The sequence below is a fragment of the Pundamilia nyererei genome, unplaced genomic scaffold, assembly GCF_000239375.1.
Source record: "Pundamilia nyererei isolate P.nyererei 1_Seehausen unplaced genomic scaffold, PunNye1.0 scaffold00037, whole genome shotgun sequence".
Classification (NCBI taxonomy): domain Eukaryota; kingdom Metazoa; phylum Chordata; class Actinopteri; order Cichliformes; family Cichlidae; genus Pundamilia; species Pundamilia nyererei.
In genome coordinates, this window is record NW_005187438.1 from 105760 (window position 1) to 126648 (window position 20889).

The following is a 20889-nucleotide window of genomic DNA, read 5'->3' on the forward strand; positions in this document are numbered from 1 at the left end:
TGGCAACGCAGCAGAAGGCTTTCCCACCCCTGCATCTTCAGCCACCACAGGGCCCTGCCTTTCTGCCCCAGCACCCCCATCCACAGGTTCCCCAGCAAGCTGTCTTTCCATCCCTGCACCCCCATTCACAGGTGCACCAGCAGGCAGTCTTCCCACCCCTGTACCTCCATCTGCAGGTGCCCCAGCGGGCTGCCGTTCTGCCCCTGTACCCTCAGCCTCAGCCCATGCCTCAGCAGACATATTACCAATTCAAGCAGCTTCTGGAAGCCCAATGGCCCAAACGGCCACTCTACCAGCTCCAGGCCAAGCAGCCACGCTACCAGCCTTTCATGTCACACTACCAATCCCGATTGCCAAGCTACAGTCCCAAGGTGCCACTGTACCAGGCCAAGAAGCTTCAGCACCCCCTGCAGATCAGATACCAACATTTCATAGCTTCATGTCAGTAAGCCACCCACACTGGCACATCAGAAAACAAAATGCGCAAAATCAATGAATTTATTGTGGGTTTCTTTCAGGCACATCATCCTTGTTGAGGGGAGCAGGCCATGTATAAAAACAATAAGGCAATCTAAGTTTCAAACACTACATTAAATCTATGCCTTTTATTTTAGGAACTGCAGTGTGGAACCTGCTGGACTACTGGACTGACCTTTCAAATGAACATTTAGTTTGTGCTTTATACTCTTGACTACTAAATGTTTTGTATGTGCTGATCCGTTTGATGCCAAGTTTCTGAGCACCTTTGAATGTTTTAAACAGGAGTCTTGAGGTCTGATTTAGCTCATGCTTTTTGTTTTTGTTTTTTGTTTTTTTTGTTTTTTTGTTGTTGTTTTTTTGTTAAGCCTGCAAAAAATAATCCACATCAACCAACACACCAGTGCTTTTCCCAGACTTGTAGAAATTCTTTTGTAAATGGTGAAAAGCTGATACCAAACAAGTCTCTGCAGTCTTTGAGAAATGAATGTTGCATCATAACTGTTGTGACACATGGGGATTCATGGTACCCACATCCAGTCTCTTTAAGATTTTCTCTATTTTATGATTGTGGTTAATGGTTCGTAGAACTTATTTAAAGGTATAAAGGTCTTAAATTAGTGCACCTGTTTAGTATAAGCTTGGTGGGGTAAGTGGGACCAGGTGCCAAATTTCCCCATAAAGCAGCCAAACATTTAAAATGTAACTATAGGGAGGCAGCACGCGCCCAAGAAGCTACTGCAATCTCCCAATTTTTGCTCAAGCTGCAAAGCTGCTGGTGTCTGCTTTCCAGGTACAGCCTAAATACTAACCAAATCTGAAAGAGCACTGGACAAAGATGGGTGTGTGATTAAAATTTGCAGATTATTTTTAATCCCTGTATTCTCACTGCAACACCGAAGATGCTTAGTTTTTTGCATTTGAGCCACTGTCATCTGAACTTGTCACATTAAATTAATATAAAAAGTACTTTCTGCCTTCCTGCCACTTAATCTGTTTTTAGAAATAACACACATGCTAGCTGCACTGCAGTGAACTTGCTGTGAGGTTTCTACCTAAATGTATTGACACACAGGCTGTTTAAACATAACTTGAATTCCTATTGAGTTAATTACTTTAGAAAGGACAAACATAAGTTACATCTTGTACTGATACCTCTTTACTGATAAAGTTAGGGTTTCTTACAATAAACAGGTCAGGTCCCTGTTTATTGTAAGAATGCTGTTATTCACCCACTGTTACAAAACCTAAGCTTGATGCTTCTCTTCTCAGTAGCTACAGACCGATTTCAAAATTACCGTTCATTTCTAAGATTTTAGAAAAGGTTGTGGCTAAGCAGCTTATAGCTGTTCTAGAGGAATACAGCATTCTGGATAAATTCCAATCTGGCTTTCGTAGAGCTCACTCTACTGAAACTACACTTCTTAGAGTCTCCAACGACATTTTGATGAGATGTGATGCAGGAGAATGCTCCGTTCTGTTGATGTTGGACCTGACCTCTGCCTTTGATACTGTGGACCATCATATTCTGCTAGATAGGCTGAGAGGTTTGGTGGGTATATCAGGGGCTGCTTTGGACTGGTTTGAATCCTATTTGCATGAACGATCCTTTTCTGTGGCTACCTCGAAGTACAGTTCCTCTTCTACTTTTCTTGCCTATGGTGTGCCACAAGGTTCAGTTTTGGGGCCTTTATTGTTCTTACTGTATTTACTTCCTCTTCAACACTTATTGAGCACTTTTAAGGACATTTCGTATCACTGCTATGCAGATGATATTCAGGTATATATCTCCTTTAAGCCCCATGATGTTTCCAAGCTACAGATTTTGCACAAGTGCATAGACTCCATTAGATGTTGGATGGCTGGAAACTTTCTTCAACTAAATGAGGAGAAGACTGAAGTTCTTGTTTGTGCTCCTAAAAATTTTGTACCTAGTGTCATGGAAAACTTGGGTCCACTTGCTACATTTGCAAAACAGTCTATCAGGAGCCTTGGTGTTAGTATTGACTCAGCTCTGACTTTGGATGCCCATGTAAAATCTTTGGTTCGCTCCTGTTTTTATCACTTGAGAAACATTGCTAAGCTGAGTCCCATTGTATCGCGCTCCGAATTAGAAATTGTCATTCATGCATTTGTTTCATCTCGTCTGGATTATTGTAATTCTTTGTTTACTTGTTTATGTAAAGCCTCTTTGGAGCGTCTACAAGTTGTTCAGAACACCGCTGCAAAGCTTCTGACCAAGTCCTCCAAGTTTTCCCATGTCACACCCCTGCTGATTCAGTTGCACTGGCTCCCCGTTGAATTCAGAATCCAGTTTAAGGTTTTGACCTTGACTTTCAGGGCTCTGCATGGACAAGCACCAACATATATAAGTGAACTTTTACATCCATACATTCCCAGCAGGTCCCTGAGGTCATGTGACCAGGGCTTGCTTGCTGTCCAACACAAGAGGCTGAAAACAAAAGGCGACAAAGCTTTTGGAACTGTGGCCCCCAGATTGTGGAACTCTCTCCCTTTGAGCCTGAGATCTGTGGACTCAGTGGTCGCTTTTTAAAAAAACAACTAAAAACCCATCTTTTTAAACTTGCTTTTGGTTGATTTTTATTTTTAGGTTTTAGCTTCTGTGAAGCACTTTGTGATTTTTATCTTGAAAGGTGCTATATAAATAAAGTTTTACTTACTTACTCTATTAGTTGGATAAGAGACTGAAGAAATTGGATTCTCACTCAAACATTTGTACACTCTGCACTTCTGGGAGAAATGCTGAAATTTGTATCTAAGAACTTCTCTAGTTCTGTCTTGCATTTTATCTAGCCATACAATCATAAGAAAATCTGAAGCCACTTGAAAGTTACTTGAAAATATACAAATATACACACATACTGAGCAATGTTTTCTTTTTTTTGGACACTGGTAGTTTGGCAAAGAACCCATTTTACATTCATCTTTAGATACTTTACCAGCATAATTTGCAAAACACAACTTGTTCATATTTTTGTTCAAAACAGTTTGACAAGTGAAGGTGATTCCTAAAGAGCTACTAGCCAGCATCTGGCCTTTCACTTGATCCACTGTTCAATAAAACCTTATCACAAATAGTCTCAGTGGAAGAGCATCTGTCAAGAAGCCATCGTTGACAGGGAAAGGCTGGATTATGAATTTAACATTTATTTAAAATATTTAATTCAAATTTGAGTTTTCAGAGTGGGTTTGTTTTATGTTTTGTTGTTTTCTCAGAACCAGAATCTTTGTCATTGTAGCAATGAAACTACAATAACAAAGTAGTTTTATTAGACTAAATAGAGGTGCAGTTCTGTCAGTGCAAAAGAAGTCAGTCACACAAATTAAGTCATGTATATTTTATTCTATTGTACTTGATATAGCTTTACTTTTCTTTACACACACACCCCTATTTTTTTTATCCCCTCGGTCATCCTCTTCAGTAGAGGGCGCACTACCGTAAAGCGTGCACATAGTCGTGTTTACGTTGAACTCCTGACGAAATGATTGGCATCTTTTATCTCGAACCGCATTACAAAGCCTTTATCTCTTAGCCAATCAGGTAATTACATTTAAGACATGTAGGCGGGACCAAAAGCAGCCGTTCAGACGCTCTTCATGTATCTGTCAAGTGAATTGGGTCTGTTTTTTTTAAAAGCTCGTGTCAACAGTTGCGTGCAAAGCTTAATTTGATATTTCCAGTTTGAAGCTGTAGATTTTGGTGTTTACTGATATTCCCACTCAGGTAAGGCGGAATTAAATTCTCTGCTTGGTTAGCTTGGATGCTAATGCTCATTCACAGTGTGGCCGGTTGGCAGCTCATTGAGCAACAAGCCACTTGCGGACGTTTTTCCTTCTGATTTTCGATAAATTCAGCGACATTATTAACGGCAGCCCTTTGTTATGTGTCTCATCAGTGCTACTCCCGCTAGCCTCGGTCCTCTGAGGCAAGTTTTCAGTGCTTCTGTGCTCTTATCTCCCCGCAGCGGACACCATGGGTGAGGTGGAGCTGTCCTGTCGCGCTTACGTGAAGATGTACCTGCACGCCTGCCTCTTTCCGCGCTGTAGCATCAATGGCCTGCTGTTGTCGTCCAGCCCGACAGGTGGCGCTGTTTGCGTGACTGACTGTGTCCCGCTGCTCCACTCCCACCTGCCCCTGGCTCCTATCACCCAGCTGGCCCTTACACAGGTGCTCACAGGTGTTTTTCTGCCCTCACAATTTTGTTTAATAGCACCACAGTCTGGAGCTCTGATCCCGGAGAAGACCTTAAAGACTCCTCGTGATTGTTTATTGTGAAGGCATAAAACCCTGCAGTCAGATATTCTGGACCAAGCTACCAAGTTATTAAGAATTTATAACTGGCATCAGCATTAAATGAAGTTTAAAAGTGGCGGTGGGTGCTCTCCTCCTTCCAGGTGGATGTTTGGTGTTCACAGACTCAGCAGAGGATAGTGGGATATTACCAAGCCAACGCCTGCGTGTCAGATAACAAGTGGGTTTCCAGAGCTTCGTGTCACTAAAGAGGTTTTCATTTGAACCCTGTTTGTTTTGAGATGCGGCAAAGCTGCACATTTAGCCTTTCGTACCTCATGCAGTAACACGTTACAGCTCAGCACATCTGTCTAGATGGGAAAACCAGCATGAAAAGGTTATTAAATAAAAACTAAAACAAGATGTAAAAAGACATTTTAGTTAAAATTTTAAAAAAATCTGAAATCATACAGAAACCTCTGTTCAGAAAAGAGATTAAAGGGCTACCTTTTGTCAGTTTTCAAGCAGTAAAGTTGGCTTTGGAATGAATAAACTGGATCTTCACACATATCAAAATGATATTCTCAAGAAAAATATGCCATCCTTCTGTAACTTTGCGGCTTTGGCGGAGGCGTGTGGTCTCAGGAGTTTCTGTTTAACATGTTTTTATGTTTTCTGCTCGGCAGCCCGACACCGTGTGCGCTGAAGGTCGCCGATAAGATTGCAGAGCAGTTTGACAATCCAGTTTTATTAATGGTAAGAAAAACAGAAGTAAAATTGTTTTATCGGCTGTCTCTTACCTGCTGGTTTAACCTGGACATATTTCTATTGCTGGTAAGCAGGCTTTCAGAAATAAGTTAAGCTTAGCTGTGCTGTCTGTTTAATAAAGTAGTTCAGGATGATTTTTTTTAAATTTTTTCTTACAGCTCGATGGCAGTAAGATGTCTCCAGACTATCGGGTTCCTCCCATCGTGATGTACGAGCGCAAAGACTCAAGATGGATACTCAAAGACAAACACACGTAAGAGCATGAATGACCAGATCCCAGCAAACTGCACGTTTATGTGGGACACGCTGTGAAAGCTGAGCAGCACGTCTGTTTTTTTTATTTTTGCGCCTGAATTCTGTCTGAAAACTACACTCACCTGTTCCTTTTTTCCTCTGTCCTGTTCAGGATAATGCTGAGACAGTGGGAGGAGACTCGGGCCATAGCGAGCCAGATGATGGAGTCAGGTGATCACACGCTATTGGTGGATTTTGACAGCCACCTGGACGACATCACAAAAGACTGGACCAATCAGAAACTTAACACCAAGATAGAGGAACTCGCCTCGCCGGCCAACGGAAACATCTAGACTGAAGAGTAGCATCACTTTTTCTGCACAAATGTGATTTTTACAGAACAACGCACACTCGACACCGAGTTTAAGGAGACGTTTATTTTTTTCCGAGTGAACAAGAACATATATGCATAAATAACAATATTTACATCTCACTAGTTTCCCGCCCACCCCAGAGTGTGCCTTGTGGTCCATCCCAATACCCTGCTCATTTAAAGGACACTTCCACCTTAAAGTCCTCCTCTAACACTACTACAACATATAGATATGTTCCCCCTCTTTCCCTTAGTTTATGCATTAGTATGATTCCAGCAAACTATACATGAAACAGGATGGACAAAAGGACAAAAATGCCTTACAATACTAAAATCCTGCAGTAAATACCAAGCTAGATGAAGCTCAAAATATTTGTTTTTCATTAGGTTTGATTTAAAAGGAACTCTCAAGTTTGTGGTTTTGACTTTGGGAAGACTTAAAGTAATATATTAAAAATAAAATGGGGAGGGGGGTACATCCACCCTTTAACACCGTGCAGATGTGTTTGTTATGACTCCAATGCCTCGTGCGGGCACTTACACTGTAAAGAACTGGTTAAATAGAGTTGTGACATTACAAATATAACAGTTGACCATTCAAATAAACTCCCTGTCAAAGTTTATACTGTTTAGTGTCTTTATTCTGTGTTGTTACCTTAAATCCTCAATTAAAGCGTGTTTTTGCAGCTGTTCTTGTTATTTGCTGTTCAGCAAATACCTGCCAAGCTTCTGCAGCAGGTGCTACAAAAATAACATGAGTCTAGAGGAAATTTCTTCTAAATCATTTTAACTTCAGGAAAGAGGAACAATGTGTTGCAAGTTTGGGAAACCTGCCTTACAACGTGTCAAACGGAGGCTGCCTTAGCCAAATATTCAGAGCTTCTCCTCCCTGTGTTCACTGCAGAACTTTTGTATTGAAATGTGTGTTTTGTTCGTCCTTCACAAACCCCCAAAGAAAAGCTGAAAGTTTAACTGTTAACAGGCATCTAAAATGAATACAACGGTGCAGCTGTCTAACAGCGCACAGTCCTGTAAATCGTGAAAGTTTCTCACTGTAAATGGTTAAAAAATAAATGCGCTGAATGTGATATTCCTGACTGACCTGCTCCAGGGTGACACGCTCCTCCTTTCTCATCTCCAGTTTCAGTTTTTGTCTATTAAAAGATGACCATTTAAGACACATTTGTAAAAAATGTTTTTAACTACAAAACCCTAATGGTATAAAGGACACATCTGCACTGGATCTGAAAAGACTTGACGGCAATATAGTAAAGATAAAGGTGCTTTACAAAATAGTCTACCGAACTACTGCAGGCTATTATGATGCTTTTTTCCCTTTTGATTGTACAGTGAAACTTCTATCTAGTCCTGTGGTATAAACAATTTTCATCAACACAACTTAAGCAGCGTCTACAGTACTAAATGGCTCCACCCCCAATCCCTAACCAAAACAATAGACTTATAATATCTAAAATGACCCAATAGTTAATGAGAGGAATTTACAGGAAGATGATTGCTCAGCTCTGATCGGCATGCTGCTTACATCACATTCTGAGATGCACGATGAATATAAAAAGCTTCCAAGTGTTGGCTTACATGTAGTGTTACCAGTACACTAACTAATATCTAAAATGAAAAAGAAGGTGCACCCCAAAACTGATATTAAAGAGGACCAATTAATGCTTATTTCCAACTCTGTTTTTACTCCGGGAGCTTTGCATGATTCACAGTTCAAAATAAGTCCTATTTGTTTTACAGGACGTCTTGCAGCAGCGTCAAAAGGTGCAGTTCCTTTAATGGCCACTTGAGGCTGCTGGTTACAAAAGGGAGTCAATCCCCGCGTTAAAATTCTCAGCTTTACGCCACCTGAAAGCATAAAAACAGCCTGAGACAAAAAGTACTTTAGTCTGAATGGAAAGTTTCTCCTGTAAACGCGATCTTTTGTTCTCTTAGCATTTTTAGCATTGTTGATGCTATTGTCTGATAAAGAATACAGCCTGTTGTGAGGCACAAGTCTGTGCTACGGTTTTAGTCACTCCACCCTCTTATCCAAATGCTCCTCCCTCTTCAAGCCAGCTTTTTTTCTGATTGGCTGCCCCTCTTAAACAGCCCTCACTGGAAACAGGAGCTGCAGGTTCCTGTTTGCAGTGAGGGCTGTTTCTGTGCTAACGGTCAAAACTATGTGTGTGATATGACAGTATTGGGTAAATCTACTTTTGTTTGAAACTGAGTTTGTCAAACTTTTTTCATATGGGTTTTGACCACTGTGGCAAAAAATAAGGAAAAGCAGAATAGGTCCCCTTTATATTAGTTCACCATTTGATTTCCTATTTCTCTTAAATGCTATGCATCTGTTTCTGTGCAACGTGTTTGGGCAATATGAAAAAAACCAAACAATTACCACAGAAAATAACTGCAGGTTCCTGTTTTGTTATCTTATTATAATCTGTCTTAATTAGAATAATAAAAGAAAAAAATCCTTCTAGCTGTCGGATTTATAATAAGGGGGAAATGTGTCTTATTTTTCAAATGCCACCCATCAAAGTGCTTAGAAAGTCCCGCAGCCGATGCTCTAGTTGGTTGGCGAAGGCACCGTGACGAGGTTCAGGGTTATTTCTCCCAGCGGGGACTGGCTGGCCAGAGACTGGAGGATGGTGATGGATTCAAAGATGGACTGAGCGTTCTGTACCTGCTGTTCTTCCCACGGTAGAGTGATCTGCAGAGGAAAGAGCAGTAAAGGCAGTTTTTACCATTTACTGAAATCAGACGGACTGAGCGTTCTGGACCTGCCGTTGTTCCCATCGTAAAGTAATCTGTAGAAGAGAGAGTAGTGAAGGTAGTTTTTGTTAGTTACTCAGATCTCCTGTGTTGGAGCTGCGGATTTCTCCACATTTAAAGGTCCCTAAAAATGAATTTTAGAACTGTTTTTAACGCTTCCCTTTCAGCTGATTGGCTTCCCCTCACAAGCAGAAGGTTTGAACAGCATGTGGGGGGGGGGGGTTTCTATACCTGATATAACCAGTTATGAGGGCTAGCCCCTGTCTGACATCACAAAGAGCCAAAAATGGGGCATTCAGAGCAGTGTGAACCCTGAGCTTTTGGATGAGGGGTGTGCAAGTCCACTTTAACGAATCACAAAAAGGAGAGCAGGGAAGAGGGCACCAGTTAAGCACAAGTTGTTACAGAAGAATAAATAAGTTAGGTGTCACTAAAATCACATGTGAGTAACAATCCCTGCACCTGAAGGGTGATTTAAAAGAATCTCATGTAGAAAAATGAATACTGGTGACAATTAAAGGACAAAGAAAGGAAACTTTTCTCTAGTTACAGTTTTCAATAATCCAGTGTGTGGTTTACCTGAAATTCCCTGGAAAATCCCCACCACAGAAAAAACATACTGCTGAGTGTGTGTGGTTTACCTGAACAATGATCAGCTTTTGGAAAGGGTCCTCTGAGTCACTCAGCTCTTCTCCAAAACACAGGGTGAAGCCACACTGGGGAGGCTCGCCGCCATTTGTACGGAAGTAGTCCAACTCTGATGATTGAGGAGGGAAGGGGCGGGCGTTTATTAGCGCTTCATGTAAAATTATCAGCTCAGGGCAAAAAACAGCCCTGCAGTGAATCTTTGCTCATGACATTTAAAATCAAAATTCCAGTTGGACAATTCCAACCAAAGACTAAAGTTTTTTGAAGATTGGACCTTATTATCATGAAAACTCACTAAAATTAAAAAATAACATGCACTTAACATTGATTTTTCAGTCTTAAACAGCGCTGCCAGATGTATAATGAACATGCGTATTGTGTTTCCAAGTGTGGGAGGATTGATTGCCTGCTACGGTAAAGAAAGAGCTGAGAATGAAGGGAAAGCAGCTTATTTACTGCTCGACCTGCATTCCTACCCTCACCTATCGCTACGAGCTGGCTTCATCTGAGTTATTTGGGAGACGCGTATTCCCAGTGACGTACCAGCCTGTAACACCGTTCAGGAGCAGCCCTCCACTTCACGTTGCTGAAAACTGCACTATTTTTAAATGTTTTTATTTTTTCCTGTAGTCAGGTCAAGCTGCACAGAGCAGGTAAGGAACGCGACAAGTCAAACACAGAACTGAATTAGCAGCTTTTCAAAATAAAAGATCCTGAACACCCTTAGTTTAAGAACAAAGTGTGTTGGAGACACGTAAACGGTGTTCTCCTGGAGTCAGACTAAAGCTGCTGCTGGGTATGGCATGTGTCCAATTGGGAGGATGACATGCTGCAGAGATTATGTGCATCTGCTGTGTTTGAAAGGCTTCTGCATTTCCTCAAAGGAGAGCTGGTCGCGGGCATCTCTGGTTAGACTGCTGCCCAGACAAGCACCAGGCAACGGTTTTATCCAATAACACGAAACAAGGCAATTTGATAGCAGTGTTATTATCGATCGTGAGCTAACCATGTCAGCAGTGCATTAGAGCAAAATGATCCTGGATGACCCGTCAATTATCCAATCACAGCTGCAGACTGGCGCCAAACCATGTTTTGGTGGCAAAAACACACTTAGTTCATAAAACAGTGATGGCAATGAGTCTGTGATACTTCAGTTAATAAACACTAATTCAAAAAACTAAAGACAGATTTTGATTAAAGTCCTGGTGAGTCCTTTTTTTCCTGCAGAGTACATATTAGCTTCACTGCGCAGACATTCAAGCTCTTGCTGTGATAACATCTGTGTGATAATTTGTTCTGCAGCATCTGGCAGGGCTGTTAACAAATATCAACACGCTCATTTCTGACTTACGTTGCTTGAAGATTTCTTTATTGAAAAGGAGCACCGGCTCTGTGTTCCTCTCCATCTTGTGCAGGTCCGGCATGGTCGTGTGCGGCCCCGTCCAGAAGACCCGCCCCTGACAGAACCTCTTGCCGTAAACTCCCTGCGGAGTGGAGGTCAGCACCACCCCTTTCTCCATGAAGGGGAGCAGGGTGAAGAGGGCCTGCAGCTCCGGACCGGCCGGCAACGTGGAGGGCGGCTCGGGTAGCGGGATGCGTGGGAACCTGGCTTTCAGGACGAGTGGCGTGGGGGGAATAGGCGAGGAGGGCAGGTACATTATTCGCACATCGGTGCCCTGAATCTGACGTTTGAGCACCTGCTGTCCTAAATAGTAAACTGCCACACTGAAGGAGTCCTGGGCTGTAGAGATGGAGACAGAGGAGTCGTTATCTTCTCGAGCCAACAACACTCAGTGTTTTCACAGCAGGTCGTGACTGGGTTCATGACTCTGAACCCAGCATATCACAGCCTGCTCAGCTGTAAATGCTTTATTACCTCCTACGGGAGCGGTCACACTCTCCTCAATCCGCACGTCCAACCTGATCTCATCGACCGCTGAAGGGACATAAAACAGTTACATCAGCGGCTTCTTTTGGTCGCCTGTGAGTTTGATTTGTTAGTTGAAATGTAAACACATGATGAAATAAGAACACAAGGTTACACTGCAGTAATCCATTTGCTTCACAATGTGCGTGTGTAGGCTTGTATGTTACTTCTTTGTAAAGTTTGTTTAGTTTTTACTGCCTTAACCCTCTCGAGGCAGGCGTTGCCGATTTGCAACAGCTACAAACTAACAACATGATTACCCCACACACATATTTTATGAGTTTTTTTTACTCAGAAGTACCACTGCAGGACTTGGTTGTGCATTAGCAACAAAAGAGTTCATCTGAGCCTGAGAGGGTTAAGGAACAGCAGACCTACACAGGATTTTATGTTTTTAGTTTTAAGCACACTGACACCTGTATACGTGCTATGACATGTGGCGTATAAATAAAATCACCCGACCCAAGGTCAGCGATTAGATTTCTCCTCGGACATGACCTGATTTCAGAGGCAGCGACAGACCTGCTCGTCCTCAAAGTGCAAATATGATTTTTACAAAGCAAAGACTGTGACTGCAGCCTCACAGGATCACAGGAAAACACGGACTCAGACAGAAAGGAAATTTGTCCCTTTGGCTTAACTTTTAGATCCTCCGTCAAACTCTAAGCAAAGTTTTCTTAACGTGTGAAATATGGAAACTTATTTCCACCAGTGAAAAAAAAACTTTAAACCAATTTTTGTCGTTCGTAAGTCCAAGTTTCACGTTGTTATGTCTCTCAAACTACTGATGAAATTACTTGAAACTGAGGAAAGAACTTGAAATTTCGTAAATCTAAATTTTAGGTTATTGAGTGGAGTCAATAACCTAAAATTTAGATTTACGAATGACAAAAAAATACCTTTTTTCCAGTGGTGTAAACAAGTTTCTGAGATACTATTTGTGTGGGCTACAGGCGAAGCCTTCAACTGTGTGAAATGGAGAATTAACTCATTGTTTACATTTGAGGAAGCCAGAGATCACGATTCAGATGGATCTTTTAGATCTTTTTAGATGGAAAAGAGAACAAATGTGAGGGGAAATCACAGGATACTCCTTGCATCGCTAACTCTATACATAAGAAAAAATCCCGATTACGAAGAAGTAATTAGAAGTAATCAGAAGTAATCAGATTACAAAGACAGTTAAACTCACAGTCCATCTGAATGAAGGTGGGGCACTGAGTGGGCTCCTCTGTCTGGACCGGGCTTTCCTCGACATACTGAGAATCAGACAAAAAAAATGTAATCAGTATTTATGAACTTCAGTTCGGTTCACTTCAATTATGCTGTTTATGCTGCGCAGCTTTTAAGTCACTGTTAATTTGCCTCTCAGATGCTCAGATTAGCTGAGCTCCAGCAGGCAGGAAGGAGTCATTACACCAACATCTATAATTCAAACTACACAGAAATGGCAAACAGCGTTTGATACTGCAGGACTTCGAGATGCTATCAGATGCTCTCCTATCTCACAGCAAACATTGAGGCTAAAATGACTCGGCATACGCCCCACATCCTATAAACCCACCAGCTGAGACGTGGCTTCTTCCCTCTTTATCTGTTTGTCATCACTGGCGGCGTCGCTGTCTGAATCGCTTCTCCTCCTTTTCGACCTCCTGGAGGCTTTTCCTCTGCTCTTCTTTTCAGGCACCACCACACCTAAACGCACACAGAGGAAACACTCGTGAAGCAGCTGAAAACAATCGGCTGTTTTTACTTTTGAGTCGTTTTAGTGCTCTTCGGCCCCATTGCTTCCACGAGAATTTGACTCATTTGGCAAAATAAAAAGTCTTTGGTTAAATGTCCTCACTAGAACTAGCACACAAACAGCTCTGCAGATGTTTATTTTATTTTCCATGTAATTACCAAAATAATAGCCAAAGATAAACTCCGTCAGGCTCCGTCATGTTTGTACTTTGACCTCTGAATGGTGATGCACAGACAGTTTATTTTTATAGCAGCTTTAAAATACGACAATAATGCAAAGTGAGTCGCACTGGTCTTCTGCAGCCCTTTAAGCGCACCACAAAATTAGTTTTACAAAGTCTCATGCTGAGAAAATGAAGAAAAGATACAGAACAGATGGATTTACTGACATTTAAATCAGTTACATGTGTTTTTGTCAGTACTTCCCCATGCTATCTCACCAGAGTGCCACCTTAATTGATGGGGAAGCGTTCGATGGTTTGAGCTTCCCAAATGTCGGGCTTTGTTTTTCCACTGGTCCTAGTGCCGTGAAGTGAATATTTAGAGATTTTATAAGCGAAAAAGTGTAATGATCAAATGATTACTCTTAAGCTATGAATCACTGGCTCCGGTCATTGCATGCATGAGCATAATGTACATAACTGTGGCTACAACAGGCTGCAGGAAGAGCCAATACAGGGAGAAGCCTTATTTTAGTAGCTCTGTAGATGAAAATGAAGAAAAAATGTACACCTCCTTAAATGCCAGGATGCACATTTAACATAAAATGTTATTTAGCCTAAATCCTGCAAGGCTGTGATTGACACTTTATATGAGAGCGCTGCCACATGTGGTTGGCACCCTACAGCAGGGGTCTCCAACTCCAGCCCTCGAGAGCTACTGTCCTGCAGCTTTCAGACACATCCTTGTTCCGACACACCAGAATCAAACGAATGGCTTGTTATCAGGCCTTTGCCAAACTTGTTGGCTGAAGAGGTAATCCAACCAATTGATTCAGCTGTGTTGCAGTAAGGATGCATCTAAAAGCTGCAGGACAGTAGCTCTCGAGGGCTGGAGTTTGACACCTCAGCCCTAAAGCATGATGATAAATCTCTATAAATAACTGGGGGCTTTTATTTTGGAAATCTCACATATTTCCTGAGGACTGTGCAGTATATTGATTGGTGCCGTTCTGCCTGAAGAACTTTCTACTACATCGTTTCACACAAGTGCTTTTTTTGATGCCTCAGACGCCTCTTAATCCTTCGCTGCATCGACCCGACACGTGGTTACATTCCTATCAAAGTGTGCATCAGGTTACGCGTAGATTGCCCGCTGAAGCCTAATTCAGGAATCAAGTGTGAGTGTATCACCCCAGATGACTTTGACATGCAGCCTGCAGGACCCAGGCATCAAATTGCAGACCTCCCAAATAACAGAGATACCCACTGTGCCTGCTGAGCCCCAGCTGCTCATGTCTCTTTTTGTAAATCTCAGGGACCGACCAGTTTATCGACTGACAAACTGACCATTTATCGAAAACATCTGTGAGCAGCAGCCCTGATAGCAGTAACTGAATCAGTATTTAGCAGCGCGGTGGCCGGATACTGTGTGGAATTTGCATGTTTCTGACAGCAATGCTCCAGTTTCTCCTGCTATCAAAATGAAATACGCAAAGTTAACGCACCTTATCCTGACCCGGAGCAATCTTACAGAACAGATGTAAATTCAAAGTGCTTTAACTTGCTGATTAAATGAAGGTTAAAGAAAGTAAAAATAACTAATCTGAACCTGGTTAAGCAGCAGAGGACATGTTTAAACAGTTAAAATATACAACTAATAACTTTAACGTCCAGTATGAATTTTTTAAAAGAAGTCAGACATCTGGAAAGAAAGTTACTGATAATTTTTTTTGGCTTAAAATCAAAAGCAGATGTTTTAAAATATATTTATCATTTTTTTTAAAGAAACGATAAGACACAGCAGAACTACACGCAATGATTAAAATAGGAACTTCTTTCTAAGTATTTTCCTTCTCCATCCATCTCTGTCATGTCTCTGATTTATAGGCTTTTATTAAAATGTGTTTAATAATGTCTGTTTCTCTGTTTTAACATGTGACTGATTGTGTTGCATGTCTTGTTTACTTTTTAAGACTTTCCAGCGATTAAAATAAAATCTAAAGTAAAGAAAAGTTGAAAAAAAGTAACTTAAAAACAGATAAAGTTCACGCAAAGACCAAAGTGCAGGAGATTATCAGAAGAAAAGATGGTCATAAATCCAGACTAGAATCCAGGTATTTCTCCCTGGAAACAGACAAACATCTGCAACACAACGAGAGCAGAGGGCACGGCAGAGCTTTAAATACCCTTCGGCCTACATTTAACATATTTGTTTGGCACTTTTATGACATTAAACAGGCAAAGCAGCAGAAAATAGGTCAAGAGTCAGCGGGTCCAAAAGCCACTTAAAAAAAAAGGTGTGAGAGAAATAAACAGCGAGAGGGCTTAACGCTGCAGAAAAGGTGGAAGTGGTGATCAGACTAACCGTGCGCTAATAGAGAAGAAAGTTCACCCGTTTCTGCAGGCACATTGTGCAACATTTACTCTGCAACACCTAACGCAGCTAAACCTCCATTTTCTCATCTACTGTTCATCTACTGTGGCCAGCATCCACAGCAGATAAACACTCTGATTAAAACCACGTTTATATGTCATATGTGTACATTCATTTCTCTGATGTAAATAAAGGTTATTCTAATTATTTTAGTGAATCAAACCTTTAAAAATGGAGAACAATGTCGACCACAACAACAAAGAAAACCTATATACACACATTTGATTACCCTTCCTTCAGTTCTTGCTTAGGTTTGCTTCGGTGTCACTCATTCTGACATTTAAAATTATATTATATTAAGTTTTTTCTGCTAGTTTAAAAAAGTCTTGCAGGGACGAGCAACTAAAACCAGCTGAAAACGAAAGGCTGTTTTTGCAGCACATTTAACATTAAGTTCGCTGGCTGCCGCTGATAAACGTATCAGAGTATTTCTGATGGTCTGTGACGTCCTGCTGACAGATTAAATATTCAACTCTCTCAAACAGAGGAGCTATTAAGCTATAAACCCGGCATCAGCTTTCAGCAGCGGCGATGCCAGCCCTGCTAACAGTCGGGCAAAACTGTAAACACGTTACCATCAGCCGTGGGAAACTTTTAGATCCAATTTTTCAGTTCGTTCACGTTAATTATGGAGTTTGTAGTTAGTGATGGTGGGCTTCTGGGTGTTCCTAATATTCTGACCGGTTCATGTATAATAGTAATAGTTTAATCCAGTATTTATGAGGTGTTATGATGATAAAGAAAAGCTGAAAAAAAGAAGTCTTTGTAAAAGCAGAATTGATGGCAGAGCTGTTAGTAACTGTAGCTTTCAGAATAAAAGCTACAAAGCTCCTCCACATTAAGAGCAGAAGAAACTGACTAACTGCATTTACTAAAAGTGAGAGGAAACTAGTTTTAGTTCATCTTTCCTTAATCTTCACACGATCTCTGAGATGTAACCAACCAATCAACGCGCTGGATCTGTGCGCCTGCAGCCTGAAGAGACAGACGCAGTCGTCATGTGCTTCCTGAGGTTTCTGTTTCTCAGAAAAAGAGCTGCTGCATTTTGAGACATCGCCGGCCTGCAGTTGCTCATCTCACCCTACACTTTAATGAGCATGCACAGGCGTGGCAAAGCACGTGAACTGTTTTTGCTTCTGAATCAATAACTGGAACAGTTTTAAGTGGCAGCCAGGGAAACATCTACTGTTGCGTTAAATGCAACAGACTGTTGTGAAAGTGTATTGCAAACAGAATGGGTTTGTAGGTTAACCCCCCATCATGACTAAATACGAACCCCGGGGAGCTACAAGTATTCCCAAACTACCTGCTTTAAATGAGTTCACCAGTCTGACTCAGAGAGGTCAGGATTAAGTCAGTTTATTTTTTGGCTGTTAAAGTGACGCAAAGACTGTTGCTCATTATCTTGAGATAAAAATCCAACCTGGCAGAGGGAAGCTGACCATGTGACTGTGTGAGTGAGTGCAGGTCTGCCCTACATTACAACTGAAATATCAGTTTACCTGCCACGATCATCACAGGCTGGTACTATGTAGCAGGAGTTGAGGCTCATCGTGCTAACTTTGTGTTTAACCCTGGATGTGCATTCTTATAAGGGTGGGTCACGTCTTCTTGGCTCAGTTACATTAAGTGAAAATAGGACAGGAACATCGTGGCTGGGAAAAATCGGTGGTTGCCAGGCGATTGCACTGAATTTTTTTGCATCTGGCATCTGCTCACCAGAGGTTCCAATAACCTTAACCTCTGGGATTTTAATAACTGTAATAACAAGGGGACTACACAGATCACCTGGTGGGAGGCAACCTGTCTCCAAACAAACAGTCCAACTGACTGCAATCACTGTGGAACAGCTGGTTTTCCATGCGATCACCGTCTTAATGTATAAACACAGACACACGTGCTGCAATCAGACTGAGTCAGTCTGGACCAATGAGGGCAAATTATTTGTCACATGACTCTTTGCAAGAGAGGAAATAATTGCACACAATAACACAGATATTGTGTGTAAATGCCAACTTGACCCCATTCAGTTGTAAACTGATTGCAGACTGACTTCATCACCCACTGACTCAAGTGGTTGCAGATACTTCAAAGCAGTGAGATTGCATATCTGCATATCTGCAATCTCACTGCAACCTTCTTATTTGTGGGACTCCAGCATTACCGGGCCACGGTGCCATGCTAACATATGCTGCAAACCACACCTGCTCCAGATAAGAGAACAACGCATACCGGCGCCCACCACTTAGTGACCTAACAATTCTCCGAAAAGGGTCACCACTTCCTGTGTGTAGGTAGCGAGTCTGTAGTCTTAAGACTCTTAAGACTCTGATGGCTCAGAGATTATATCAAATACACAAGGTTTATACTAAATCAGGGAGCCTAAGCTGCATGCTATAAAATTTTCAACAATTCTGAAAAAACTATAAAACTTATCTTACATGCTCTACAGAAATACCTTCACCAAACCTTCACATTGATTTAGGAGTAGTTTAGATCTATTCTTCATCATCGAGCAGGGATACCAAGGACTTTGACATTCAACATTTTTGCCAGCTTTTCCAGTCTTACTGACCTTTTAAAGCACATATACAAGACTTTTAAACACTACACTCTTTCTCTCACGCACACTCCCAGCCTGCTTCATTGCTTTCGGGCTGTATTGTGTCTTAAACCTACTGAGAGTTTTTAAATATTGTACTTTGTCCTTGGTTTCGTAAAACAAGGCAGGGGTATAATTTATGGTGCTGCTTTGAATTCCCGCCACAAAGGGTCCTTGTGCGCTGGTGTGCCTGCTCGTGTTAGACTGTGAGCTAATAAATCTTAAACAGCAGTTATTTTGAATGAAATACAGATGTCTTGAGATGGAAGACATCTGAGCCAGTGAAGTGGGAACACCAACTATCAGAGCTCTTACAGAAAAACATCCCATTTCTACCCTGGCAGAAGATATCATGGTTACATTATTGAATTCAGCATCTTTACACTGCACATTCGGGCCTCGCCTGGTCTTCACATGTATGTTTTTGTAATTGCTGTCACATGTCTGTCCTGCCTCCTGTGCCCTCATGTGACCCACTGGGAAGTTTTGGGTTGACTTAACCACCTTCATGTGACCACGAGACTGATTTTGTCATCGAGGTTATCAGGTCTGAGGTAAGTCAAATGCTTTGCTGCTGAGGTATAACTAAGTCGTACTACGACCTAGCCAGAGCATGCTGAGTAGGTACGTCAAGCCTCACCTTGCTCGCTGATGGGGACCAGGCGGTACACCTTGTACGGTTCTGAGATGTCCAGCTGGGCTCGGTCCATCACCTCCTTAAACTCAGGACTCTTGTTGAGGGCGCAGCGCAGACGGGTCTTCCAAGCGGCCGGGTTGTCCTGGCCCCCGTCTGTCAGCTTCCCCTTGAACTCTGCCCACGCCTGGGGAGGACAGCGATGGCGATCTCAGAGATTTAAAGCACACAAGATTTGTGGCATTTAAAGCAAATCTTGAGAATTTCAAGAGCTACCTTGAAGATCGCGGCATCTTCGTCTTTGCGGAAGTCCTGTTTCCCCGCGTGCTTCCAGGGGATGCGGAACATGGTTTTGGCCTCGTCATCCCACACCAGCCCCGGATATTTCCCACTGCTGACCTGAAACAAACCAAAAAACACAGCAACGTTAGAGAAGCTTATAGTTTTCCTGAATTTCACCTAAAGCTGAATAACTGCGGACATAAATCAGGGCTGCTAACCAGCCACCTCTTCTGCATGTCTTTGTAGAAAAAACAGTGAAGTTTGCACTTGCACTGATTTCACTTATATATGTCAGAAAGCAAGAAAAAGCAGAACACATTCACATAATTGGAGCAATATCTGTTTATTTCGTAACCAACTAATCTAAAAAAAATATAAACTTCATGAAAGTGCAGCTGAGCTCAACTTCAGCTGATATCACTTCTACACTATACACAGAATTTCTACACTATACACAGAATTTTGTGGCCTAAAGTCAAAATCAGCTATTTCCTGATATTCAGTTTATGACTTTAGTTCATTTTCAAGGGTTTAAACTGTTTTGTAAAAATAAAAAGTAGCAATAAGCACCTATAACACATTTATATGATAGTAGAAACAGAAAAGTGCATTTTTCCACAGCTGACCTACAATAAGCAGATTATGCAATTGCAGCTGATTTTCTAACAAGAGAAAAGTTAAACTTTTGCTGGTGTCATTTTCAGCCCCATAGTTATGAATATATGTTTGTTAGTGACCTCTCAATCACCCTTTTCCTCTTCCCGTTTCCCTTCCCCCCCACCCCACTCTTTCATTTGTCCTTACCCTCTCCCTGCCTCCCTCTCACACTCATGCACACACACACATACACAGCCACACACACCTGCTCGACGATCCAGGAGCGCAGTCTGCGAGTGGAGCGCATTCTCCCAGCTGCCATCGCTGCTTCTTTAAAAATGCTGAAAACACCGCAAAGTTTCAGGGCCAGCGGCAAAACATCAACACAAACAACTACGATCAACTGCCCCGACATGCCCTCTTACACCCACCCCGCCTCACATTTTTTAATAATAGCACAGCTTCACTCTGGGAACATCAAAAACATCCAATATTAGACATAAGAAATGTGTAAAAATATGAATAAACGTCGATTTGCTTTCGCGTAAAAAGCCAAGTTCAAGCCTCGTGTTCAAGCCGGGTCTTTAAACAGAGCCGACACACATTAAAAAAAGAAAAGAAAAGAAAGACAGACAAAAACTTTCTAAATTTAGGTCTTTTTTAAATGGAGTCTGGTCTGGAAACAACAAAGCAGCTGCAAACATCCTCCCACCGCCGCATGTTATATTTATAAAAAATCAAATATAGACGCTAAGGTGTTAAATTAAGGAAGTTGATTTAAGTTTCGTTTACCTCGGTTGTGTTTCCTCCGCGGTGCCTGCGGACTGACTGTCTTCTCCTCTTCAGTTCTGCGGCTCAGTCTATGAAGGCGCTCCTTTTCCCCGAAGTCACGTGGTTTTAGAGAAAGGCTCTGCTAGCCTGACACCAGGGGGCGAAAGTGAGCACACACAGAGACAGTCAGGTCCCTGAGTATGTGCAC

General features: G+C 41.9%; 3 protein-coding genes across 12 annotated transcripts in view; 2 read left to right on the forward strand and 1 right to left on the reverse strand.

The window, feature by feature from the left end:
* The window catches only part of LOC102192974 (splicing factor 3A subunit 2-like), a 3682-nt gene extending 2236 nt beyond the window's left edge, over window positions 1–1446 (forward strand). For 7 of the 9 annotated variants that reach the window (XM_013910165.1, XM_013910168.1, XM_013910167.1 and 4 more), the window contains one exon: window positions 1–1446. In XM_013910165.1, coding sequence (XP_013765619.1) covers window positions 1–449 — 449 coding nt within the window. In that variant the 3' untranslated portion in view covers window positions 450–1446. The other 2 variants (XM_013910166.1, XM_013910171.1) reach the window with 2 other exon arrangements.
* Window positions 1447–3964: 2518 nt separating this feature from the next.
* Window positions 3965–6727, forward strand: emc9 (ER membrane protein complex subunit 9). Of its 2 annotated transcripts, none has more exons than XM_005730398.2 (6): window positions 3965–4039; window positions 4464–4666; window positions 4894–4970; window positions 5416–5485; window positions 5656–5750; window positions 5904–6727. In XM_005730398.2, exons 2-6 carry the CDS (start codon window positions 4472–4474, stop codon window positions 6082–6084), a joined length of 618 nt encoding a protein of 205 aa, XP_005730455.1. In that variant the 5' UTR covers window positions 3965–4039; window positions 4464–4471; the 3' UTR covers window positions 6085–6727. The 2 variants fall into 2 exon arrangements, with proteins under 2 accessions (XP_005730455.1, XP_005730454.1); XM_005730397.1 differs by lacking the exon at window positions 3965–4039 and adding an exon at window positions 4062–4222.
* On the reverse strand, window positions 6149–20785 carry irf9 (interferon regulatory factor 9). Its single transcript, XM_013910178.1, has 10 exons — window positions 20703–20785; window positions 20176–20251; window positions 19308–19430; window positions 19038–19218; window positions 13022–13152; window positions 12650–12716; window positions 11407–11466; window positions 10882–11271; window positions 9524–9639; window positions 6149–8820 (listed from the first exon to the last, which is right to left on the reverse strand). The coding sequence occupies exons 2-10, from the start codon at window positions 20230–20232 to the stop codon at window positions 8677–8679; spliced, it is 1269 nt and encodes a 422-aa protein (XP_013765632.1). The 5' UTR covers window positions 20233–20251; window positions 20703–20785; the 3' UTR covers window positions 6149–8676.
* Between the last annotated feature and the right edge of the window lie 104 nt (window positions 20786–20889).

Excerpts from the sequence above, each read along its gene's own strand:
- emc9 (XM_005730398.2), top strand. The coding sequence starts at position 4,472 with ATGGGTGAGGTGGAGCTGTCCTGTCGCGCTTACGTGAAGATGTACCTG. Across the intron at positions 4,667-4,893 it reads CCCAGCTGGCCCTTACACAG|GTGGATGTTTGGTGTTCACA; the intron begins GTGCTCACAGGT and ends TCCTCCTTCCAG. Across the intron at positions 4,971-5,415 it reads GCCTGCGTGTCAGATAACAA|CCCGACACCGTGTGCGCTGA; the intron begins GTGGGTTTCCAG and ends TCTGCTCGGCAG.
- irf9 (XM_013910178.1), bottom strand. The coding sequence starts at position 20,232 with ATGGCAGCTGGGAGAATGCGCTCCACTCGCAGACTGCGCTCCTGGATC. Across the intron at positions 19,431-20,175 it reads GCTCCTGGATCGTCGAGCAG|GTCAGCAGTGGGAAATATCC; the intron begins GTGTGTGTGGCT and ends GGTTTGTTTCAG. Across the intron at positions 12,717-13,021 it reads AAGAAGCCACGTCTCAGCTG|TATGTCGAGGAAAGCCCGGT; the intron begins GTGGGTTTATAG and ends TCTGATTCTCAG.